At 39.8% G+C, this 26,784-nt stretch overlaps 1 protein-coding gene across 2 annotated transcripts; it reads right to left on the reverse strand.

Annotated features, from left to right (window-relative positions):
- Positions 1-1,878: 1,878 nt before the first annotated feature.
- On the reverse strand, positions 1,879-25,499 carry AFG3L2 (AFG3 like matrix AAA peptidase subunit 2). 2 transcript variants are annotated; one of them, XM_068192697.1, is made up of 17 exons: positions 25,275-25,499; positions 20,095-20,194; positions 19,540-19,608; positions 18,970-19,085; positions 17,880-18,032; positions 15,654-15,728; positions 14,134-14,255; positions 11,516-11,789; positions 10,834-10,971; positions 8,945-9,098; positions 8,262-8,369; positions 8,015-8,140; positions 6,878-6,988; positions 6,290-6,405; positions 5,173-5,373; positions 3,384-3,578; positions 1,879-2,256 (listed from the first exon to the last, which is right to left on the reverse strand). In XM_068192697.1, exons 1-17 carry the CDS (start codon positions 25,398-25,400, stop codon positions 2,014-2,016), a joined length of 2,427 nt encoding a protein of 808 aa, XP_068048798.1. In that variant the 5' UTR covers positions 25,401-25,499; the 3' UTR covers positions 1,879-2,013. The 2 variants fall into 2 exon arrangements, with proteins under 2 accessions (XP_068048798.1, XP_068048806.1); XM_068192705.1 differs by lacking the exon at positions 25,275-25,499 and adding an exon at positions 21,204-21,281.
- Positions 25,500-26,784: the final 1,285 nt, after the last annotated feature.

Raw genomic sequence — 26,784 nt, forward strand, 5'->3', positions numbered from 1 at the left:
AAGGCCATTTTCATACATCTATTGATTAAATGCTGCAACTGAACAGGAGTTGAATTTAGTAGTAGACACAAACAGGGAGTAAGAGAAACCATCTCCTGGAGATGATTTTTTTCAGTCTGGCAGTGCCATTGTGAAGAGTCAGGTTAAGGGTTTGGGGGTTGGGTGGTTGATTGCTGAGTTTTCTGTTGGGTTTTATTTAGCAAGGAATGAAGAAATGCAGAACTCTGACCTTTACTGAATAAGCACAGCTAGTCCTCAGCACTGGCTAAAACTGAGTATCCCAGACAAGAAGTCTAAGAAGTCTTCAGTTTAGAAGAAGCTAAACTGGAGGATGAGAAAAGAACAAACAAGGCATTAATGCATAATACATGTAAGGTACAACACTAGAGCATAAGCACAGAAATCAAGCACTGCTTTATCATGTGTGCAAGATTTGAGTTTTACAGAAGAATTTTGCTATTGCAATAAATCATTCTAAACTTCAATAATTAAGGAAATGAAGTTTAGTTTTTTTCAAGCTGCTGTCTTGTTTATCATTCATTCTTTAACAAAAGCAATAGGGATAAACAGAAGTGTTTAACAACTAAAAATGACCAGTAAATATGCCCAAAATAGCCATATTTGCTGTTTCCCTCATTCCACTGTAAAACCATGTAACATCACAGATGGAAGAAGTTCTGTCATGAAGAAAAAGAAAATCTAAAAGAATAATTTCCATAAATAATTAAAATACATTTAGAACCAAGGGTCTAAACTTTTAGATAAACTTTTTCCTTTGTCATCCCACTGGTTTTCAGTATGTTGTAACATACAGAAGGAATCAGTCACTAGTTATCCTTTTAACCTGCCCTCTGACTCATTACTCTTAAAGGATTTTTGGTCCAGCAGAGATCGGTTCATTTTCCTTCCCTCCCTTAACCACCACTCCACCCATGCTTCCCTGTCTTCTGCTGGGATGAGGAGAAAGGCCATGAATTTTTGAACAGCTGAATCCTCCAACTAATGAATCATTAGCAGGCAGCAGACAACGAGAAGCAGATTACTAAGACAACTGTATTCAACTAAGCAGGGAAAAATCCCCATAGCTTTTAATGAGCAAATGAGTATGAAACTCCGACAATCTGCTTTATCACCTTTGGTTTTGGTTGCTGCTTGTATTTGTGAACAGAATTTCCCCCTATATTAACAGATTGTTCTGAATTCTATACCCAGAAACCAGGAAAAAAAAAAAAAAAAAAAAGAAAGGGACAGCTTTGTTCAGAAAAGTACTGTTTTTATTGACTCAAATTGTATTTACACATCACATTCATATGTTCAATAGTTTACAGAACTCTGTAAAAAACTAACTGGTAAAACTGCAGGCGCCAAACAGTTTCAGACTTAATTTAAGACACTGAACCATGAGTACATTTTAAGATATTTAAGCAAGTGTTCAGTTTCACTGTCAATTTACATGGCAGTTCTTTGTAGACAAACTCTAAAATCAAAATGAGGCGAAGGTGAACGGGTCACATGAAAGAGAGATAGTTTTGCAAAGCTAGTACTTTGTACAACCAGACTTTCACATTTGACAATGCACTTTGTATGATTCTTTTTCTTTTTGGAAATAGGTCACATACAGGTATAGTTTAGATAAATAATCAAAAAACCCTTTGATTTTTGTAAGCTTACAGATGTTTGAAAAAAAACCCCAAAAAACAGTGCCACAAAATCTGTGCATGAATCTGAACTGTTCCAATGCTTGAGAGGCTCAGTTCTGGCGTTCCACTGCAGCTCAAATTCCTTGTATGCTTCTCCAGCTGGCAAACAAAAGATGATCACCTTTTACCAGGGAACTGATGATCTCACACACGTACATCAGAAGCAGAACATCTGTATCTTATCCCAAAAGATCACTCTTCCACCCATCCCTAATACAGTTTGGTTGAATAAATATTATTTGCTTTGAAGTACAAACTAGGTGAGTTTGTTTCTCTTCCAGAGTGCAAGTCACCATGGGCACACGCTTCACAGTTAAAATGGCATCCCTCCTCTGATCTGCCTAGCGACCTGTTCATCTGTTGTCTCCTCTTTTTCTTTTTCACGTTCTTTGTTCCAGTCTTTAAGGCCTTCTGGTAGTGAAGTGTCCTCATCCAAACTTCCTGTACCTTCCACAAATTCTTCATAAGTAGACTTTTCTGCAAACGGTCTTGGGCCAAGCAAGTCTAGCATGTCGCTTTTATCAAGCACTTCCTTCTCCAGAAGCCGCAGGGCAACCTGTAATAGCACAAGTTATGTCATACATATCAAATACCTAAGATGACTGCCCTATTTGGAAGAGTTTAAGGCAGTTTGTTAAGGCAGTTAGTTTGGCATCAATTCATTTTGATAGAAAAACCAGGTTGTTCAGAGTTCACCAGATACAAGATTCTTCTCCCCCTTGAGCATTTTTAGGGAGCACAAATACAATTTTATTTATAATCCTGCTTTTAAGATTAAGCAAAGTGCCCTCACTGTGGGTCACTGTTGCTTTTATTGTTGCTTCAGAACAGAAGCTTTTTGCTTCTGCCAAAAGGCTCCTGATGCAAGACAGTAAATGACAGATGAAAACAAGTGTTCCCTTCCAGTCAATGGGGATGGTTCAGTCAGGCTGCTGTTGCGTTACAAGCTTTTTTATAAATAAAATACCAAAGTGTGAACGCTGCACCAGGGTAGCTTGCAGCCTTGGGTCAGTGAGCTCATTGTTCAGCACAAACCACATTCAGTGATCTCTTTTGGGATGCTGACCTGCTACAACAGGATTTATGACGCACATACAAACTTGTCTCCTTGTCAGTAAGCCTACTGGATGCCTATCCTAGAAAATTACCCTGTTGCTGTATCAGGTTTTGTGGCATGAAGAAAGAGAATATGCACAAGCTGAATCTTGGCTGCAGTAAGGCAGATCACAAGTGGCCAAGGGAGAGGAATGGAAGAAGACAAAGATATTTTTATTAACGCTCAAAAGGAATTCAGAGAAAGGAAGTCATATGAACTTCCCTGCTTATAAGAGCTTCTTCAGCTCAAAAAATTGGGATCCTGGTATTTAATCTTTGGGTTTTTAAGTTTGCCTATCACATCTACTAAACCCTATGTTAGCAGTAAGATTCTTCCCCCCAACTTTGCAAATGAATATTGACCACATAAGCAGGGAGGGATGTTAAATCATGCTCGTGAGATGCTCAGAGGTGTTCCAACACAAAAAGAGGTTTCTCTTAAGTCTTGTGACACATTCTCAAGATTACATCAAAGGGGTTTTGAGCAAACTTCCTCATAAACTGTCTCTCTTTTAAATCTAATTCAGTTCAATTCAGATTTTGGCTTACCAGCTGGAACTTAGTGGCTAAAACCACTGTAATGCTCACCTTCTCCACTTCCGCTTTCTTCTCAGTCAGCAGATTTAATGTCCTTTCATAGGCAATGTTAATTAGTGACCGCACTTCTTCGTCTATCAACCTGGCAGTTGCCTCGCTGTAAGGTTTCTCCAAGACCATGTCTCCCTGACGAGGGAGATCAAAGGAAATCTGCCCCACTTTTTCATTCATACCAAACTGAACAATCTGAAGAAAAAAAAATCAAACAAAGGAGAGACAGCAAGAATTTAGGGTATGTTGATGTAAAATATGGCCAACAGAAAGGAAAGGAAGAAGTCCTTTTGCTATAATCTAATCTTTTCCTGTAACATCAACCTTTCCCTGAAAACTCTACTGAAGTAAACATACATGCATTGACTTTCACTTATTTCTTTTTACTAATTAAAGTGAAAGACACCAATAACAGCATTTTAAAGTGGGTACTAGTGGTATGCATAGTGCTTTGCTGTTTAAACTCTAAGATATTACAAAAAAAACACTTCAGCCTTCCTTAAGCAGTAGAACCCTTTACCAGAAATAGAAGTGTTTTGCCAATTCAAAATACTTCTAAAGTTTAGCATATTCTACTCACCCATAAAGATAAGCTGACTTAAGTACTAAAGTAGAGGGTCTTGAAGGTTTTTTCTATCAAGTCCAAAAATCATATGCTACCCCTCATCCCAAGACACTCCTCTACAAATGTGAAAACAATTCTTATCTTGCTTGACTCAGTACTGAATACTGACTTGTCCGGTTGCCAAATGTTGATGTTTTAAGTTGCATTTTGCTCCAGCAGAGGCAGAAGCCAGTTCAAACTGCTATTTATTTATTCACTCCATGGCTACTATCAATTTATAGTTACTAAAGCAGCACTTCTCAGTCTAGCAAGATGCACATAGGTATGACAGTGAATATTCAGAATTCAAAGAGATCTCGCCATTAGAACCAAGCATCTTGACCCGCTTTCTTAAGAGAAGTTTGATACTTTTTTTTTTTTGATTGACATGTACAAAAGTCTGTAAGTAGACTTATTTTATAAATTTAAAATTGAACAAGAGCCACTGAAGATCTCATAGAATTTACAGGATATCATTACACATTGCCTTCCAGAACCGAGGCAACAAGAAGCATGCCTGAGATCAGGAAGTAGGTGGGGGTTGGGGATAAGCGTACAGGGGAAGATAAGTGTACTCCAAAATGTCTCTTGCTCCTTGTGAGTGTCTTCTGAGATGACACCCTTTGTCCTGATGCAGGAAATGTAGTAACACACCTGTGTGTAACCCACAGCTACACTTAGGTGAGTCATTGCATTGATAAGATTTTAAGTTACTCATCTACATTAGTTAATAGGATACAAACACAAACCAATGTCTTAATTCACATAGCCTTAACAGACATCAAATAGTGCTTTCATACAAGGTTGTCTGGATTTCAAGTGTGAATCCAAATTGAATCTTCACACTGGGCAACTGTAAATCTAGGATGATATGATCAAATCTGAGCACTAAATTCCATTTTAAAATAAGTATAACAATTCCCACATGTAATTGAATCCAATGGGATCCAACTGCAACATGTATGTTCCTGTGGGCAGATGCAGGGCAGTAATTGAAGCCTAGTGCACAGACTGCTGTTGTGAGACTCAAATAAAATATCTGAGTCATCAGCATCTCTAAACAACACCACGACACTTATTCGTACAGTGTTTTCTGAAACAAAGTTTCTTAGGGATGCACCTGACGAAACTGCATCATAGCAAAATATGAGTTAAGTCAGAGAGAAATCTCACTGAAGCCCATACCTGAGCATATGCACTCTGGGTCACCTTCTTCAAGTCATCTTGGGCACCAGTTGTAATTCTTCCAAAGAAGATTTGCTCAGACACACGTCCTCCCAGAGTCATGCACATTCTGTCCAGTAGCTGCTCTTTGGTATAAAGATACTGTTCTTTGGGCAAATACTGAGCATAACCCAGTCCTTTACCACGTGGAATAATAGATACCTACAAACAAAAGTAACAGTGCTACAACTAACAGTGTTAAGAACCATAAAGCATTCTTCAGTTTGACTTACTTTTTAATACCACAACCTACACCATACTCACCCTTGAGGTTTAATTCAGACATTATTTCCGTTTACAGTTTTGCCCCCATTGTGTTTTATCCTTAAAAGCCCTAGCTAGCTCTAAACTGGGATAACAACTACTAGAATATCTGGAAAAGAAAGGTAAGACCACTGTCATATCTTCTCTAAAAACTGTATCAAAATTTTAAAAATACCATTTTAATTAAAATCCACAATTCCTCGAATGTTATGTATTGGGCATTATATACTCTGTAACAGAGCATTTTTCCACCTTTAGCATTCTGAACAGTTGAAGGAATTTCCACATTTACTAATGGCCTTTGTTCCAGCAGTAAACTGTACAATATTTTTAAGCCTGAGATGAGATTAAAAACACAACAATGCAAAACTATGAATGTTAAAGCAAGTTTGGGAGATTGGGGTGCTTTGTCTTCTATGTTCAACTTGTCACGCTGTGACCCCAAAAGAAAGCAAATTGAAACTGAAATTTAGCTTTCTATATTCCTGAAGTATACATGTGTAACCTGGTAAGAGCAATTTAAGCCACTGATCAGTACTGAAAGTCTCAGAGAAAAAGCAGCCATCAAGGCAGCAGACCCACGAAAAGATCAGGTCTCTCATTTTAAAGGGCATTTATACTACAAACTATGTAACAGTTAAGTCAGAAAACAGTTAAGAAAGTTACAAGACATGAACCAAAATGTACTCTAAAATTGACACACACTGCTTTTTAATATATTTTAGTATCTTCTTAACATTTGGGGGGGAACCAGAAAGAAAAAGATGTTGTCCATCCTAATGTTAAAATTAAAAGTTCAAATTAGCCTTCTTACCTTTAACAATGGGTCAGCATGTTCCAAAAACCACCCTGCAACTGCATGCCCTGCCTCGTGATATGCTACTGTCTTTTTCTCCTCTGGCTGGAGTACTTGAGTTTTCTTTTCCAAACCTTTGTAAAATAAATTTGATTAATAGTTTCAGACAACTTTCTCCTCTGAAATCCTTTACCTCATTTGCAAAGATGGTGAGCAATATTTAGAGGCCATACATGTGATCTATTGAAAAAACCTGCAAGTTTTAGAAATTCACATCTTCCAGGTTTCACTGTAACCTTTTACTTCCTTAGACTTTCCAGTTTCAATTGAAGTTCTTAGGAATATTCAAATATTTAAATAAAATATTTGAACTTTAAAAATCTTTTCTAGACTATTTCAGGGTAACAGCAGTTAAAAGCATCCATAAATCCAGTTTCTCCTCTTGCTGTTTTGAAGAAGAAATTAGAGATGTGTCCTGATGAAATTTCTCTTTGTACCCCTTCCTCTATTACAGAAGTCAGCAATATAGACAGGATACTTCTTTTCTAAATTTGAAAAAGACTGCCTATAATAATTTTTGAGAAACAATTGGTGCTATTCACCTACCTCCAATAACTCTTTCAATTGCTTGCTCAAAATGCTTTTGGTTTATAGCATCTGAGAGATGCCTTGCAGCAATTAAAGCAGCTTCATTACAAACATTAGCAATATCAGCACCTAAAAGAGAAGGCAAGAATTACTAATCCTTTTCAACACTTTTCTCTGAGTTTAGCATAAACATAGTCTTACCTATAACTAGTTTGCTATAAACTCTCACTGAGCTTGAAAATTAAAGGTAATGTGCTCTGAAATAGCTTAATTATTTAAGATGTATTTAAATACATGTATTATAGTTATAGGCTTTAGGATTTTTCTCATAGGTAGACAGCCAGCAAATAAAGTTTATTACCAGTGAAGTACTTGTTTGATACATCCCACCTTCCTTTTCTGTCTGCAACAGATTATACCTAAACTAGTATATATTTAGCTGCATGCATTTCCTACATGTGAATTCTGTTTAGCTCAGATATTGGCATATCTTTAGAAGATATCCTTTCACATTACTGATTTCATGCCATCCACTTTTTGTTAAAATTGTTTGCAGTGGTGCTACTGAGGTAACTTCAACATCATCACTGTAGCTGCCAGAAACATTGACAGTCAAATACCAGAAAACCAGTGAAGAATTCATAAGTGTTGAATTTGGAATAGATGTGAGAACTCTCATTACTGGCTTATAATTTAACTAATTTCAAATCTGTATTGACCAGTAGTTTAATTCTGCATTGTTTTTTGGTTTTTACATCCAGAAACAAAACCCCCTACAGAATATGCACAGAAACTCCACAAAACCCAGGTCTTCCCCAGAAGTGTTCAAGAATGAAACAAACAAAGGAAAGAACAAACAAGGGAAGAACACACACAAAAGTGATAGCAATCAGAAATCTCTGAATTGCTTGTCCTGAAGACAGAAAAAACTTCCTCTTCATGTCACCCTGACTGAAGCTGACAAAACTTGAGACCCTCAGAAATCTCCCACTTGCTCTAACAGGCAAAGAGAATTTCAGGCTGTGCCAGTAAATACAATGAAATCAAATGCCATCCAGAAGATCAGGTGCAAGAAACCCAGAATTAGTAGGGAAATCAAATATCTACGGCTTACATAGTAACTGGAGAATAACAGTGGCATTAGGAGTCACTTACCAGAAAACCCAGGTGTTAGTGATGCAAGCTTTCTTGCTAGGTTGTCTTTATTTAAGACTGTATCTAATTTCAGAGGTCTAAGGTGAACTTTGAAAATGGACGCTCTTCCTTTTATATCTGGGGGTCCTTTAAAATAGAAGACATATGGTTTTACTTTTCATACACATATATATTCAAACTGAGTGTGTGCAAGGAAGCTAAATATATAAATAGTTAGAGTGACTTCAGGCACCCAGGTAAAACTTACCAATGTAAATCTGCCTGTCAAAGCGTCCTGGTCTCATCAAAGCAGGGTCTAAAATATCTGGCCTGTTAGTACCTGCCAAAATGACTACATTTGTGGTTGTATTAAACCCTGTTAAAGAAAAGTGATAAAGAGAAAAGCTATGTAAATATAATTTCTGTGAAAAAAAAAACCACAAAAACAAATAAAAAGACCGCCCACTTTACAGGGTCATGTGAGAACTGACAGTTCAAACAAATTATCTTAAAGTTGAAAATATTTCTATTTATTGCTGCATTGTCCACTTTTCATAACAAGCAAGAAAATGGCCTTGGGCTCTGCTTTGTGAAGTACTGTATCAAATCCTGCTTTATCTTCAAAATACAATAATTGATTAACTGCTCAGGAAATCAGCATGGCTAGCTATATTTTTTTACAGACAGACTGGTCTCATTGTGAAGAATTTTTCTGCCTATTCAACTCTGACAAAGAATTAGGAGATACAGAATGAGGGTTCTTTTTCTCTGAATGAATTTTAGTAAAACATCAGGCTGCAGCAAAGTGAGTCACCATGACTTATTTTAGGAAACAAGGAAACAGAGAAAATTTGAATTTAAGCTAGAATCCAAATCTTAGCAGATCTGAACAAGCATATTCTTTCCAATATCCTTGTTATTATAACTTAGTATTAGGCATTAAATACTCACCATCCATTTCTACTAAAAGCTGATTGAGTGTGTTCTCTTGCTCACTTTGTCCTCCAAAGTTGCCCCTTCCTCTCTTCCTCCCTACTGCATCTATTTCATCAATGAAGAGAATGCACGGGGCATTTTTACGAGCCAGAGCAAATAAGTCTCTAACCTTAACAAAAGAACAGAGAATGTATCAGACTGGTTTGTAACTCTTTTGAGTTGGGGGATGGGCAGGGGTGGGAAGAGGCACATTAGTAACAGCATCCCTGTGTCTGGGTATAGTTCTGAACAAGCATTCATTCCAAAGCCATCAGCCAGCCCTCAGCATGGTAAGTTACTTAATTCCCCTCCAAATATTCATTTGGAAGTTAACTTCTAGAAGTCTGGAGAAAACATCTGGGACATGAGTAGATAGCTGAATTTTTTTAGACTTTCATATTTTAAGCAAAGTATTACATAACCACTGTGTTAGTTGCAGCACAATCTGACTTGAATTTTAGATGCAACATTGCAATGTTGCTCTGCTTACAAACCTATCAGAAGGGCCTCATTAAAACCAGTTCAGTGAGTTAACAGATCTACAACTGAGGAATCGAACTGGAGCAAACAGGAAATGAAAAATTAATGGAAGAATTTTGACCTGAGTGAGAATTAGAAGCAGCTCAGAACTTTACTACTCCATACATTAGTGATGCAATTACAGAACGTTTCTCTGATGACAAAAAATGTCCAGCATATGAAGAGATGCAAATTTTGGACAGTAGTCTGTACAACAGAAAGTCACCCCAATTTTTTTTTTTTTTAATTACAATGAAGGAACAAGATAAACACAAATCAGATGCTTGAAGTGAATTCTCTTTTCACTGGAATAAGCAGAAATCCAGAATCACACAACTATTTTTAGAGGATATGCATTGTGGAAACTAAAGATTTTCATACGCATATACACTAAAAAGTCACCAAGGAAATCAAGGCTGTGTAAGTAGTTTTAATTCTAGCACATTCAATTTACAAATGATCAATTTAGCATCACTAACAACTGCCTTATTTAATAAATTAATAGGAACTGAAAGTAAAACTCTCATGTTGTTTTCTATAGGCATCAGAAATTATCAGCTGTGTTGAAACCTCGATTCCCAGCCACAGTTATATCAACAGATTTCACTGGATAGTAAAAGTACTTTCATAGACCAGTACAGAAAAATTAAGTCACTGTGCTTTGGAGCATTTCACATATCTATTGACAAAAGAAGTCTGAGTATCAGTATTATTTTGGGTTACCTAATACTTTCCCAGACTTTAATTACCATAAAACACTATCAGTAACTTGTTTATACCACTTCACATGTTTTTAATGAGCTTTCTTAAGACAGTTAAGGCAGAAAAGTACAAAAAATATTAGACATATATTTGGTTATTTAAAACACCTGATCTCCAGAAATCAGTCATTGGACGCATATTTCAATCAGAAGCTTATCTGTGTGTCATAGACAACTCTTTACAACTAAAAGTGTCAAACTACAAAGAGAAAAAAGTTCTTCAAAGAAGCAGGATTTAGAGCAGGAGGAGGCATTCCCATAGCAGTAGTTCAATGAGCTACAGATTTCTGATCCAGATAGTAAATTTACTTCAGATGAGAGCTTAAAGAATGCTGTTATGTGTTCTCAAGCACCTGAAAAGAGGCACATCCTTAATGGGCTGAAACCAGCTAGTGAACTACCTTAGTAACTTTTACTAAAGCTACACTGATGGATTTTTGTGTTTAGATGTGCATCTGGCATCACTTGTAAGAAATCTGAATAGAAGAAAGAACTTCAGCTGTAATCAAACCATTTGTCTCCCAAACATGACAACATCCTTTCAACAGCCAATACTGAAAGAAAACAGCAAGGCCAAAGACTTACTCGAGCTGGACCCACACCAACAAACATCTCCAAGAACTCTGAGCCATTGACGGTGATAAATGGCACATTGGCTTCTCCAGCTGTAGCTTTAGCCAGAAGTGTTTTCCCAGTACCTGGAGGACCTGTCAGAATTGCCCCCTACAAGAGAAACAGGTATATTTTCCTCATGAAGAAAACATAATTAAGCCTATGAAATAACATGTCAATGATATTGAGTCCTCTGGCTTTTCTTTCACCACAGTCAAAATCATGCAAGGAAATAACTGAAGATTAATCCCTCCTTTAAAGGAGCAAAAGGAAAAACAAGTTAGATACAACACTACCATGCCGTCTTAAGAGTTGCAGGAACAGTGTTTTCTTTGACTGACATATTAAAAAAGAAAAAGGTATGTCATCAGCATGCCAACTGCCAGCACAGCCAAAAGGCAATTCTGTAATAACTACTTGCAAGATTGCTGTTATACCTATATGTGTATCACTTTTGGTCCATGTGAACAAATAATGTATTCCACAAGGCAAGTTTTCTGGCACCACAGTTACACTGCTGGCACTTAATGCTTACTTATTTTTTTTCTGATTGGAAGACAGAAGCTGGAAAGCATTGCATGCGTAAACAATCCTAGTACAGTTTAGTATACTGAGGACTACTAGAAGAACAAAGTCTAAGTCATCAATCCCCTACCTTTGGAATTTTTGCTCCCAGATCCTCATATTGTTTGGGATTTTTCAGGAAGTTCACAAACTCCATTATCTCTAATTTGGCCTCCTCACAGCCAGCTACATCTTTGAATTTAACATCTATTTCATCCTTAAGGACTTTGGCTGTAGTTTCGCCAACACTGAAAAGTCCACCCATTCCACGCCCTGCCCGACCTAAGCCTGCAGGACCTCTTCTTAATGTGTACAGCAATGAACCAATAATCAGAATTGTAGGCAGCAAACTGAGGAGAAATGATCTGTGGAGGAAAACAAACAAAAAAGGAGAAACCTATCACAAAAATCCATTACTGCAAATAAACATATAAGATGTTCCATCATAAGCAAATTATCATAAGCTAATGCTCTATTAACTTGTAATGTTTGTACTTCTGCAGGTTGTTCACACTGGGAAACACAAAATAAACTCGAGAACAAATTGTTATACTTATAGTTGCTTGTTTTTATACCAAGCAAATCAAGTAACATTGCTGAGTTTTGAAGAGGAAAAATTGCATTACCTAATAAACAGAAGTAGCTTGTTTTTCAAAGGTAAATTTACAGGACTAGTTATGTAAATGGTCATATTCTCAAAGTAAGTTGCATTAGGTAGCATATACAGTGTATCCTATTACTTCAAGTAGACATTTCTCTCCAAAACACACACTCTTCTTCCCTTAGGTCTTTCAGCTTTTTACATTTTTTTCCTCCTTTCAATGTTTCCATTTTCATTTTCAAGGATACAGATTTGCAGGGGGGAGGGGTGGTTTCTTGGGGTGGGGTTTTTGTTGCTGTTTTGTGCTTTTGGTTTTTTAAAATTATTATTCATTGTCCATTGTCCTCCAGCTTTCTAGCACAGCTCTGTAAAAGCCCAAAACCCTAACACAGTTCTCTTTATCATAGTATCTGAGCACTGTACAGATTTTTCTGTGAAAAGGAACAGCTTCAACGCACGGTACAAATTTTTCTGTGAAAAGGAACAGCTTCAACAAACAGGTCACAAGACGTTCCAGCCACACTCGGCAAAAAAAAAAAAAAAAAATGCAGAAAAGAAGGACAACCATAAAGCACAGGATTTCCAGGCTTTACAGATAACCCACATGCCTGGGATAAAGAGGAAAAAAAGGATTTTTCCCTCTACTGCAGTATTCAGCAGAGTCTGATCCAACAGGGAACAGCAGTACTTCGATTATATATAGCTGCTCTCTCCTGTTTTCTATGGCATTCCTGGGGCCGAGCAATATATATAAATATCTATATGAAGACCAGACACTGAGGAGGACAAGATCACAACTGTGGTCAGAAAGAGGGATTCAGGAAGTAAAGGTCTGTACAAGGCTGAAAAAGGCATAGGAACTGATCTACTTTTCCCAGTCTGTGGTGAGAAGCCTCAGGCCAACATACAGCCTTTTAACACAAGTGCTGCATTGCCCTGACCATCACTTTTCCCCAGGTTTGTTTAAATAAGGGCTCCACAGGTTAATTTAGGGACCTCAGCATGCTCCATTATAAAGAAACAGAGAAACGAGGCAGGCAGTGTGTGGAAGAGGGAAATGAAAACCTCTGTCTAAAGTTGCAGGATTACCCAGAGTTAAGACCACCATTCTTCTTGCTGCCACCAAGACCAACAGGCAGCAGCAGCTTGGTAACACACACTGCAGTAAAACCAAGACATTTTCCTCCATTCCCCCAAATCAAAACAAATACCCCCACGTACCAAGTATGTAAACACAAGAGAGGCAGTAAATGAGCCATTTTCATGAGCTACTACACCCAAAGTCGAACTTCCTGATGATAAAAAAACTGTTTGACAGACATCAGCAGGAGTAATTTCTAGACTGCTCACTTAGAACCAAAAATAAACTAGTCCTTGGGTTACAACATTACATTTGTCTTCTAAGCCATTTGGAAAAATACATCAGAGAAGCACTTTTACTGTCTTCTAAATAAGGTCAATAAAATTCAGCTACATAAGGCTAATACAAAGAACACAAATCTATTATCAGAGCCATTATTCCCTAATGGGAAGCAACAATGCTGTAAATCTAATATCAGTACAATTTTTCTTAACAATTAAGAGCATGATGCATCTTCCAGTTTCTGTTAACAGGCAGGTTAGTGTGATCTACTTAATCACCCATTTCTTGCTTTTTTCCAAGGCCCCAAAATTTGACTTATGCTTCGTTTTTGGCCAAAAATTGATGCCCGGAATATCTAAGCCAATATACTGTGGTTCTATGATATAATCTGTTTGTTCAGAAATCTACATGAGCATCATCTCTGGAGCCTTGCTGCTGTGCCCAGCTAACTCTTGCTCTAGTAAAAGTCACGGGGAGGAAGGGCTTAAATGAAGAAAGGAGTTACAGTATAACATTTATATAATAAGAAGCTATTTTTAGAGTAAGAGGATACGAATTTCTTCATAGACAAAGTACTGAACAGCTTCTCTTACACTTAACACTCAAAAATAAACCCGAGCTGATTGTTATTGTGATAATACCGCCACCTAGTGAAGCATAAGGTATGCATATTACAAATCGACTTCTCTACTGTAAACACAACCTTTTTTTTTTTTACCAGAGACTTTTTAAAGTAACTTCTTACCCATCACTCTCTGTTGAGTAGACTACAGGCAATCTGTTCTCCACTTCTATTCCCAGATCTTGCTGCACAGTCTCCAGATTGCGTTCAAAAGTGTCCACACTACCGATATTAAACCAGACGTACTGCGAGGAAAAAAGCAGAGATGACCAAGTGCCCTATCTTATTTCATCTTCACTACAAGCCAGCTTCTTCTAGTCTGGTAATTCCTTGTGCATGTGTTAGATTTGGACCATGTTTAAGTTGCCTTGTCAAGTGTTTAACTGGTATAAGAGGCACACAACAAATCTGAAGCTCCTAACCTGAATATACTTGTATCTATCACTGCTTCTGCAGAGATGATAAATCCCAATAGTTTTAGGGCACTTTAAACAGATGGAAATCCTGGCATTTTCTCCAGAAAAAAAAACAGAAGGGAGTAATAAACAGATCATTATAAGGGATCTATATAGTCAGAATAATACAGAGCACTGAACCTGGAAACACAGCAGTAATACAACTTACTGTTTCATTTGAAGGTCTCAACCCTTCTGATTAAGAAAGGTTTTTGCTTTTCTTAAGAAAAGCTTCTGCAGTTTATACTAGCTTTAAAGTCAGCTGTCACACAAAAAAAAAAAAAGAAGGCAAAAATTTATCACAGACCAGAAAGAAAAATCCAGCCATTACTTTCAAAATGCGTTGAGATCTTGTCAAGAAAATCTACCCTTTTGCACCATGACCTGCCTGACTTGTCCCTCCTGACTGTAACATTGAAAAAGAAAAAACAGAGCAGTTAACTGATTGGGAAACAAAGGCAACTGGTTGTATGTGGGCTAAAGAGTAGGTGTATAAATAAGCCACACTGAAACTCGCTGATTAAGTAATTGCTGCAGATTTCACTTTACCCAGGAGGTATGTGTCTTACTTTGTTTCAGAAACACAGTTAAGAAAAGCTCTACCACCTAAGAACAGGTAACCTGATAAAGCTTTTCTAATACTTCTTTGAATTTTCTATGGAAGTTTTATATATTTTTAATAGGTCTCTGCCACTGGGTATCATTCTTTGGAAAACTTTCACCTGCATCAAGCTATTCCTCACTGTGCTACTAGAAGACAACTCCCTGAAATAAAGTGTTTGGAAACAAACACTTATTTTTGTTTTCTCAAGTAACTGGCTAAAAGCAGTCTGGAACAGAAAAGATTGCTAAGTATGTGGACTTAAGTCTGGGATTTTCTTGAGCAGATGGAAAACAGCAGTTAAAAATACAGAACCTTCAGCAATTTCTTGCTCTTCCTGTTTAAGTTGTCTGTATTAAAGAGCATAGTACTGGAAAGGAACTACTTGTCATAGTTTAGAGGTATCTATGGCAAAACAACTGATACAGTAAAGTGAAAAACACATGATTTAGGATAACGTAACAAGAAAATATGTTTTTGATTAAGAAATTATTAATGATCCAGACCAAGTTTTTGTCTCAAACTTTACATAAAAAGACTGTTTTGCTGCTTCTAGTATCTCATGTACATGTATTAAAAGTATTTACCCATTCATGAGGAGACTTTCCAGGAACAAAGATGACTCTAACAAAGCGCTTGTTCACCACTTCAAGTCTGTCCACCTGTAGGAGGAGAAAAGAACAAAACCTGAGTGAAGAGTGTACAGTCATTGTGCTTCCACCACAGCTTCAGATAACAAATGTGAATCTTTCTGTTTTCCAGTTAGATGTACAATTAATCACGTACATCAGGACAGTTCCACAGTCTACAGTTTGCCATTAGGAATCATGTATGCAATAATGAAAAAAGGCACATCAGAATTTAGATTGAAAGACTGACATCATACCCTTTTCTGAAGGAAAAGCTCAATGCATGCCTCAGCAAAAATCAGTTACAGTAAAATAGTTAAATAGTTATTAATTGTCTCAGTGGTCAAACATCAAAAGCAGTAAGTTATATGATTCCAAACTCTTAGAGCAGCTTCCAAAACAAATCAAACTGAGCAAAATGAGGGAAATCTAAACTTTGTTCTTAAAACTGTTTTCCCTAATTATAAAGGGCATCCAGTGCTACAATATTAAATACAATAACATCAATTAGATAAAGAAGTATTTAGCTGAGGTAACAGATACCAGATAAACTTAGGAACTGTGCTATAGGTTAAGCAGATATATACCATTAAGATCTTTTTTACAGGTCTCCTCCAATGGTTAGTTTCTTGTATTTGACAGAGCCTTTTTACAAGTCAACTTAAATTTTTTCCATGTTTTCTCCCCCTTTCCATAAAATAACTGGTTTTGACATTTTTAAAGCATTTAAAACTAGCAATCTAGTTTTAGAAGTTGGGCCTAAACTGCACACAGGTTAGTAACACTGTTCTCTGAACTCACTAGATGTGGTCATTTCTGGTAGAATTGAAGACATGAGCTGAAAAGTCACTCTAGAACTAACCTGATTTCACACAACACTACCTGAACACCTTTGTTTTGAAAAGCACATGACTCCAGCAGTGCAGTCCAGTCTCCTCCCCACCACTAAGGCAGACAACAGCACTTGATAGCTACACATTTAGTCTGTCTGCATATCCACACTACATCTTACAAAGACACAAGAAACTTGCTTTTGTGCAACAGCCTACTTTCACAATGCTTTTCTGCAAGGAGGCTTCAGGCTTTGTTCACTGTAACAGCTAAACTAATATTTTTATAGAGTTAAGTGTCTTACTGCTTCAGAGATTTAATCAGTATGGGTTTTTTCCACATGATGTACAAAATCACCAATTTAGAACAGGACTGATTGTAAGACAGTCTAGGCAGAAGCATACAGAGGAGCTCTGCAGAGATCAGTTAGAAAAAAAGGTAAGAGACACCCTGTTCAGCAGCTTACCAAAGAAAGGTAATGGAAGGTTAATTTGTGTTAACAGAAAATCCCTCTAGGTCTGAAACCTAGAGGACAAACCAAACCAATGCTTCCCTAATCTATAGGGCAAAGCTACCAGCAGGGAGGAACAGAGCAAAGAATTAGTGGCTCCTGAAGTGGAAAAAGCCTGTGCAAGACACAATCTCCTGAACTTCAGGGCATCACCAACCTATTACTCCGAGTAGGGAAAGCTGCCAAGTTCTAATAGGATACTGATGATAAAATTGATTGCTCCAGTAGTGGCTCCAGGTAAGAAAAAATGAGAGGAGAAAACAAAGAGAGAAGGCTACTTTACAACACAGTCAGGCTGATGAAGGGATACCAATGTATTGTCCTTGAAAGGATTCTTCCATTCCCCACCCATCCCTTTCTGTTCTCACTGCTGCTTCTCAGACTCCCCAAGGAACTGATTTCAGGCACGAAACAAGCAGAAAACCTTTTATTTTCAGAGGGATGGGCTCATGCAAGTGATAAGGTTAGGAGTAAACTTCTTCCAAAGGCAGCTGGTATGTCTCTTTAAGCCATTATGTCAGCTTGCCTGACATAAAGCCATACCCAAAGAGAGTGTGGCCACACTGCCCCTTCATACCAGCACCCACATGAGATATCCAACCGAAGTTTTGTCCTGAGTTATTAATCCCTCTCCTCTCTTAAAATGACAAAAATCTTCACTCATCCATCCCAAACACCAGATCTAGGAACTGATTAAAATGAAAGCTACTTCCTTTCTCCCTCAAAAACTACACTGAGCCAATTCTCACTCTACAGACACACAAACACAAGCCTAACTGGGGAGGCAGAAATGAGCATCTTCAGCACTCTGATGTTTCACACTGATTCCCCTCCCCACTCACCAATCCTTTAGAAAGGTAGCTGTTGACAAAGTCTTTCCAGGTGATTTCTCTCCCAGGGACCCTGAAGAAGAAGTAGTACACAACCATTGTCCAGAAAAAAGAACTTCCCACTACATACATCCGAAACTCCCTGACATCCCATGGAATGTCACCCTAGGAAATGGAGAAGGAAAAAAATAATTTAGAGTCCGTAATAGAGTAAGTACATAGGAAACAGGTTCTGGTATTTCTTTGTAGTTTCTATTCCCTGCCCTCAAGGTTGCCACAGACAATGTTAAACAAAGGTCTGTTTTGTTGTATGAACACACTTCAGAATTTTCACATAGAACTGCGGAATTACAGCAATAGAAAATCTTTAAGTATTTTACAAACAGTAACTGAAAGTTTTGATCCATGAACTACTGATTTTAGAAAGAAAAAAAAAAAAAAATCACATGACCTTTCTGCCTCCATTCTAAAAATAATTATCCTTGGTCTCCAAGAGTGCATGGAAGACCAACAAAAAATAAAGGCAAAAACTAACAGAAGAAAAATAGCCAAGAACAAAAATAAGGAGGATGAAAAATGTGCACCAAAAACATTCTTTATATATATACAGGAATATTTTATACATTCCTGTACTGTCAGGTGCCATCATCTTTGTGTTACAGCTGGCAATAAATGGTAATAAATTTCAAAGGGAAACTCACATAAGTATTCCATCAAGGTCAGAACACGTAAGAGCAAACTACATTTAATGAGTATTGTGTGGTCAGAAAATTCTCCAAATTGCCACTGAAACAAAACACAAGGCCTTTAAAGGTCTGGGCTCCCCTCTAAGAATACTGACTACTAGCAACCACATTCACACAGCTTAAACTTCATTAATATTCCTGAACAGAAGTAGGTGCCTCTGGAGTTATGCACAAAATAGTTATTCATGAAAGGCACTGAGTGGGGAGCCACCTAGAGCCACTTGCCATGAAAGGTCTGGCACAGGAGGCTTGAGCAAGATTTGGGCAATCAGAATATGGCCTTAAAAAGCAAAATCATGCAAAGTTATTTAATGAAGACAAGATAGTGACATAAAGAAAGATTTTAAAGTCAAAACCTTCTGTAATCTGGCCCACCAGTTACTTTCTTCTTTCTTGCCTCCTTTTTTTCCACCACTCCCACCTCCTCCACTACTAGTTCCACTGGGTTGTCTGGAAGTAGCTTGCTTTGTTTCTAATAAAAAAAAAAAAAATTAAAACTTATGCTAATCTCACATTACCTTCTATTAATTATATTAAGGAGACGTTCTGAAAAATATACTAGTCTGCAATACTACAATAATTAGATGATGTGAAAAAAAACATTTTCCATAGAAAACCAGATATATAGTCCATTAAATGGGAGAGAGACAGTTATGACCAGAAGAGAAGTCTGTTAACTTATAATTGAGGGACAGAACTCCAACAGAAGCATAAAAATAAATACTATTCCAGAAAATGAAGATTATTTTGCTTTCATATCATGTGTAGAAAAACATCAGTTTGCACTTCTAAACTAATCTGGTACAAATATATCTTCCCCGAAAAATAAAGAAAAAACCTAAAACCCAAACTCACAATTGTTATGCCAAAATCTAATTTAATGATACACATTCCACAAAGAACTGAAGTGAAGCAGCTTTTTGTACCTTTTGTTTCTCCAGCTGTACCTTTAGTTCCATTCGATTTCTTCCCATTGGGAAAATACTTTTCAAATCCTATTGAGAAAGAGGAAAGGAGCTCACAATTGGTTTTTATTTTACAATTCTTTCATCACACTTCAGTCATCACAAGCTGAATATGTACACCAGCAAAGAAGCTAGGAACATACAGACTGTAAAATCAGCTTTGTTCTTGTCTTTTTGTTGAAAAGCTCTACCCGGTCTCCATAAATAAATCTACTGTGTTGACAAGAGAATGCCACATCTATTTAATAACCTGGAGTAAAGCAATATTTTAACCAGAGATAGAGAAACTTAGGTCAACAGAAAGCTCCACTGCACAGTGTGAAGTTGAGCAAACTACACTATTCTTTAATAGTTCCTAAAAATCCCATAAATCAAACGTTCCATCTCAAGATTACAGGCTGGTTAGTATAAGAACTGACTTCTCCACAAACAATAAAGCTAAATAGCACGTATGTGCAGTCCTCAGCAAGGTATATAAGTAGTCTGCTTCATTTCACAAATCAAAGTTACAGTCACCTTTGGGAGGTTGAGAGAAAAGCCTTCTGCAAGCAGCGATTACACTTGCCAAAACAGTGCTTCTATCAGCAGTAACGCCAGGGGTAACTTGGTCACAGAGCTGAAAGATGAAAAAGAAATATAAAGCAACAAGAACATGCCACAAAAATATTCAAGCTTACTAGTAGAGCCTTGCAGCTAGTCAGACACTGCTTCACAACTGGAACTGTACAACAGACCTTGTAGTAACTGCTGTGTGCCAGAAAGTAAGGCAACAATGAGAAAAGTTCACCAAATGAGTAATTTCTACAGCAAGGAGATTTCTATTCTCATTGTTAAGAACAGAGTTTCATCTTACACGCAAACAAAACATTCTTTATTAAAGGAGAAAAGTCAAGCAGAAAACACTACAAGCTATGAACATTAAATGCACATTGATTTCTATGGGACACGTTTCACCATACCAGCCGAATGACATTAAAGTGCAACATTAACTGTGACTATAAAAGCACTATCCACACAGTACTGAATCATGATTTGTCTGCAACCTTTTTTCAAACAGTTAAGAAGTTGTAGCTTCTGAACATGAGAGATCTGTGTGAATCCAAAAGAAAGGGATGTGGCAGACAACGCTTACGTCCAGCTAAGAAACTAAAACAGATGAGGAATCTCAGTTCAAAAAGTAGCTCTAAAGCCCTGTGTGGGTAAACATCCAGTTATAAAGCCACAACAAACCTAAGGCTATTGCTCCTTGTTCTAAGGCTGTTTACTGTTATTCATCCTTTAAGTGCAATGAGGGAAATTTAAATATTTAAACTCACTAATTCATAACAAAATTTTGCTACTACAGCTGAATATTTTAAAAAGTGTAAACTGCAATTTTATTCAAGAGAAATCATATCTGATTTCTTCAAGAAGGACATCTTTTAGAAAAAATCCCCTTCATAAGCTTTTCCAACACTTCTGAGAAATAAATTATTATCCATGCCAAGATTTCCCCACAGACTGACTTTCCTTTTGCTTCCACTCCCTCCGCCACATACAGGCACTCAGCTTCCTGTTCTTTTTGATTGGAAGCTATTGACCTTAATAGTCACAGAAAGAGTAAAATGCAAAAACCAAACACTAACTGAAAAGCAGTATGTCCTGAAAACATGACTCCCAAGTATCCTTGCAAGATAGCAAACATCCATCTGCGACTAACACCTCTAGGACTATTTCTGTGAAGGGAAGCTCAGTGCTACAGTCAAGGTAGAGCGGCTGTAAACAAAACCCATTTTTGCATATTAAATAAACTTTTGATTACTTGATTGCACACTACAACTTCCCTAGGCATGCTGCCATTCATTAACTGAATGCTGTAACTCTGCTGAAATCTTCTGTCTGGAGTTCCCCCTTCCATCCCTTATTAAATGATGAAATACATTAGACTTATTTCGAGCATCCCTGTAGTTCCATCTGCTGGAATCAAGAAGAATACCAAAATGTTCTCATTCCTTGCTTTTGCTGTAGACTGAGCTAAGAATTCTTGGGCTGCTTGATCAAGCCATTAGTTTTGTGCCACTGCATGTGTCTGAATAAAATCTGATACTGAAAATCCAAGAGGGTATTTCACTGATTATCAGTAGAATGTGCAGTGCAGATAGTCTGGAGAGAAGCTAGTGTAGAGAACAGCTACTAAGTCAAATACACTATGACTTCCAACATGAGTAATTCCATCTGTGCTCCTAGAAGAAGTTTTAGGACAAGTGGGATGCAGCCATGTGGGCAATACAATAAAAAGAGCTTGCCACAGATCATGTATAGTCCAAATACAGACAGGGAGTGAATGCCGCAGCAACTGACGAAACTCTAACAGCGGGGTTTCTTTCTTATGTCAGTGGTCCCCTACAACACACAAAAATTAGGGACTTAGTTCTTCTGCAAACTCAGATTACTTTTTATTTGCAAAGAGACTGGAATATTCTGAAAGCTTTACTCCAACTAAGACAAGACAACTGCTCATGTTTAAAAGAAAAGCTTAACTAAGCCAAATCAAATTGCCTGGCTCAGCTAGACTAGCAAAGATTTACTACAAAATTAAGTTATAGTTTAGGTGAAGGAGAGAGAAGGCTAAGCAGATAAAACTTTGGGGCAGACCTGAATAATGGCATTGCTTCCTGTCAGATTGTCTCTACAGATCCTAAATTCCATGAACACACACAGTCACCTGTCAAGTTAATATGCAGAGAGCTGAGTGCTTTGAAGCTGCATTGTGAGGAAAAGGAACAAGTGACTTCATGGCACGTTCAGAGTCACCTGACTGCCTTGAGAAGAGATGGCTGAGAGGGGACCTCATTATTGTTTTTAAGTATCTGAGGGGAGGGCGCCAGGAAGGTTGATCCAGGCTCTCCTCAGTGGTGCTGGGCAATAGGACAAGAGGCAACGGGCAGAAACTGATGCACAGGAAGCTCCACCTGAATAGGAGGAAGGACGTCTTTACTGCGTGGGTGACTAAGCACTGGAACAGGCTGCCCAGAGAAGCTGTAGAGTCTCCCTCACTGGAGATATTCAGGAACTCTCGAAAACATCAGCACAAAAACTGATCATCCTGATACAGGGCCTGTCCCCGGGGGTATCTGGCAAGGGGGATGCCACAGCAAGCTTAGCTGATATAAGCACACCCACTGCCTAAACAGAGAGAAAGCAAACAGCACATTTTGACTGGATGCTGCTTCGGGCTGTATACCAGGAAACTCTTGCCAAGTGTCTCCCAGTCAGAGGCAAAAAAAATCACCGCATGTAAAATAAAAAACAAAAACCCCCAAAAAACCAAAACAAAAACCTGATTTTTTTCTTTCAGGCAAACTTTGTGACACCATCCTAAAAATCAAGACTTTTTAAGATGTAAGGTCTAGATAAGCAAAACACACAAAGGTCAGTTTTAGAGTTAAAATAACCCATAAAATGTTACTAGTCCAGAGTGCCACATAAACCCAAGACCCCAAGCAGAACTACTTTAAAAGTTTACAAAACTAAGGCTACACAAAGCAGGAACAGAAAATCCATTTGTTTAGCTTTACAAATAGGATAGAGAATCCATTAATTCTAGAAAGCTGGAAGTTGACAGTTTTACCCATTATCAAGTTCCAAATCAAAGCAAAATTAAACCAAAAGTCTTAATTATCTAACAGCCACCAAAATATTACGTAAGAACATAATGGGAAGAGGGGACAACACACAACCAAAAGCTGGTAAAGAAATTTACCTTAATGCAAGTTACTTTCTAAATGGGCAAATAGTGATAGGACAAGGGGAATTGTTTTTAAATTAGAAGAACGGAGATTTGGATTAGAAATTAGGAAGAAATTATTTACTCCTAGAGGGTGGTGAGCCACTAGAACAGGTTGCTCAGAGAAGTTGTGGATGCCTGGAAGTATTCAGGGTCAGATGAGATGGTGCCCTGAGCAGCTTGGTCTGGTGGGAGGTGTCCCTGCTGATGGCAAAGGGGGGCTGTAACTGGATGATCTTAAAGATCCCTTCCAACCCAAGCCAAGGTTGGAATCATAAGGTTCTATGATTCCAAGCCACTCACTTTTTCTTAAAGAAGGATATTAATTAAAAAAAAAAAAAAGTAATGGCTTTTATGAAACAAAGATCCTCATTTTTTCTGCCTACACACACAGCCAAATGCTAGAATGAAGATAAAGTCCCTTCCTAAGATTGATTTCAAATAGGAACTCATTACATTTTGTTGAAAGAAACAAGAATTAGCCTCCTGAGACATCAGCAGCACTGCTGACAATGTTTTATTTATTGTTGAAATGATGTTTGGCACTGATCAAACAAAACCAAATTCACCATTAAAAACAAGCCACATATTCAAGCTGACAACAAAGCTACTAACATCCTTCTGTGTGTATTCCTCTGACAATCATCACTATCCTAGACATAACCTTCACAGCTACAAAGGTGTGGCTTTTCACCACTCTATGGTACAGGAAAACAAAGAAAAGCAAGTTGCCCATGAAAGAGAGAGAAATTAAGCATCTTCCTTCTCCCAAGCAGCCCCATAGGCTTGTCACTCCCCCACTGTGTTAGAGCTGTCAACAAGGGTAATACACATCTTGTAACAGCTGACAGTGAAGGCCATTTCACTAAGAATGAACACACAGACATCATGATTTATCAGTCAGTACCACAACTGTAGGTGCAGATTCATGGCACCATTGCACTGTGCAATCCTGGGATGCAAACAACCAGGCTCCTCTTTTCCAGAGCACTGACACCCAAAACAAACCGCTCAAGTCACTAAGCTTTAACATTTCAGTCTTCCACCCAACCACAAATCCACCTAACACAACTCATCACCCTAAGAAAGCAAGGGAAGAACTTTGGAATTAGGTGGGACAAAGCACCTGGGAAACCAGTGGGAACCTGGGAACCCTCCTCTATGAAGAGAAGCTGAGAAAGTTGGGGTTGCTCCACCTGGAGGAAAGGTGCATGCAGAGCTCACAGTTACCTTACAGTATCTGAAGTGTGTCTACAGAGAAGCCAGAGACTGATTCTGTATCAGGAACTGTAGTGATAGGACAAGGAGCAATGGGTACAAATTCAAGGAGGAGAAATTAAGTTAGATATTAGGAAGAAATTATTTACTGTGAGGGTGGTGAGACACTGAAAGATGTTGCCCAGAGAAGCTGCAGATGTAGTGTTCAAGGCCAGGCTGCATGGGGTTCTAAGCAACCTGGTGTAGTGGGAGGTGTCCCTGTCCATGGCACAGGAGTTGGGAAGAGAAAATCCTTAAGGTCCCTTCAACCTCCTAACATTCTAAGCTTCGATGAATACCGGCGAGATGCAGCACCCGCAGCAGCTCTGCGCTGTCGCCTCGTCTTCCTTCCGCAAGACAACTCTGCTGCGGCCGAGGGAGCCCGCAGGTTCTCCCGCACGGAGCCGGCTGCCACTTCCAGGCCGGGAGGCGCAGCACTGCAGCGCGCCCGCTCACCCATCCACGGGCCCTCGTTCGCCGCCGCCCGGAAGGGCCGGCACGGAGCAGGCCGGGGCTGCGTCCCCCGAACGGGGCGAGGACGAGCCGGGGAAGGCCGCGGGCAGCAGAGACGCGCCCGGCTCCGAGCAGCGGGGCGCCTCTCCCCGCCTCGGGGCCGCCCGCCACCGCCACCACGGCCCTCCCTCGACCCCCGGCCGCCGCGCTCGCTCCTCACCTGCGCCAGGCAGGGCCTTGCCCCCCCGAGCAGGCCCCTCCCGCAGAGCAGCTGCTGCAGCGGGGCGCCGGGCAGCCCCCGGCGGCAGCCGCCGCCCCGCGCCAGCAGCAGGTACCGGTGCGCCATGGCCGCCCGGAGCCGCCGTCACCACCGGCCCGCGCCGCCTGACGTCACCGCGCCGCCGCGTGCATCTCCTCTACGGCCGAAGGGCACCCCTGGCCCCGCCCCCTGGCAGAGGCCACGCCCCAGATGGTCACGCGCTCGCTCCTGACCACGCCCACTGCCGTCACCAGCGGGGCCCCGCCCTCACTGGGGCGGCCGCGTTTCGCAGAATCCCGGAACGCACCGGGTTGGAAAACACCTGCAGGATCGTCGTGTCTAGCCTGTGACCCAGCACCACCACGTCAACTAGACCATGGCATCGAGTGCCACGTCCGAGCTCTCCTTAAACACCTCCAGGCACTGTGACAACACCACCTCCCTGAGCAGCCCATTCCAATATTTAATCGCCCTTTCTGTGAGGAATTTCTTCCTAATGTCCAACTTGAACCTCCCCTGGCGCAGTTTGATGATACATGCTGTTGTCCTGCTTGCCCGGGAGAAGAGACCGACCCCCACCTGGCCAACACCTCCTTTCAGGCACTTGTAGAGAGCGATACGGTCACTCCTGAGCTGCGTCTCCTCCAGGCTAAACACCCTCAGCTCCCTCAGCTGCTCCTCACAGGACATGTGCTCCAGACCCTTCACCAGCTTCACTGCCCTGCTCTGGGCACCCTCCAGCACCTCAATGTCCTTCTGAACTGAGGGGCGCAGAACGGACCTCAGTATTTAAGGTGTGGCCCCACCAGTGCTGAATACAGGGGGGAAATCCCTGCCCTGGTCCTGCTGGCCACACTGTTTCTGATACAGGCCAGGGTACCACTGACCTTCTTGGCCACCTGGGCGCACTCTGGCTCACGTTCAGCTCTTGTTGACCAGCACCCCCAGGTCCTTTTCCACTGGGCCACTTTCTGGCCGCACTCTGACCGCAGCCTGTAATGCTGCATGGGGTTATTGTGGCCAAAGTGCAGGACCCAGCATTTGCTCTTGCTGAACCTCATGCCGTTGGTCCCAGCCCATCTTTCCAGCTTGTCCCAATCCCTTTGCTGACTCAAGGGTGCAGGTGAATCAGCGGGGCATGGCTCAGCCCAGCCCAGGCTAGACAGCATCACTGAGAAGGGTGGGTCTCCTTGCTGCCAGGGCTGGTTTAGCCTGCAGTAATGTTCTACAAAGCCTGGAGGCAGGAAATAAGGAAATCTGTCTCCCGTTTTTACCCCATTATGTAAGGCATTTCATAACAACGTGTTTGCTGTAGAATGAGCCCGTGCAAAGTCCTCTAGGTGAACGCAGGCATTTGGCGTTACCACTGTTAAGGAAACATCCCAGTCTGACCATTCACAAGACTCTCTGTCAGTCACATTCCCAAGGCCAGAGACTTTCACTGCTGGGACCACAGCCCCTTTCCAGCAAG

This window comes from Anomalospiza imberbis, chromosome 1 (assembly GCF_031753505.1).
Source record: "Anomalospiza imberbis isolate Cuckoo-Finch-1a 21T00152 chromosome 1, ASM3175350v1, whole genome shotgun sequence".
Taxonomy (NCBI): domain Eukaryota; kingdom Metazoa; phylum Chordata; class Aves; order Passeriformes; family Viduidae; genus Anomalospiza; species Anomalospiza imberbis.

Bases quoted from the DNA above. Each gene is read 5' to 3' on its own strand.
- AFG3L2 (XM_068192697.1), bottom strand. From the start codon at position 25,400: ATGGCGCACCGGTACCTGCTGCTGGCGCGGGGCGGCGGCTGCCGCCGG. The intron at 14,256-15,653 runs GTAAATACTTTT...TTTTCCTCGCAG, and splicing joins GAAAGTCTCCTCATGAATGG to TACGTCTGGTTTAATATCGG. The intron at 5,374-6,289 runs GTAAGAAGGCTA...TTTTGTTTGTAG, and splicing joins ATGCTGACCCATTGTTAAAG to GTATCTATTATTCCACGTGG.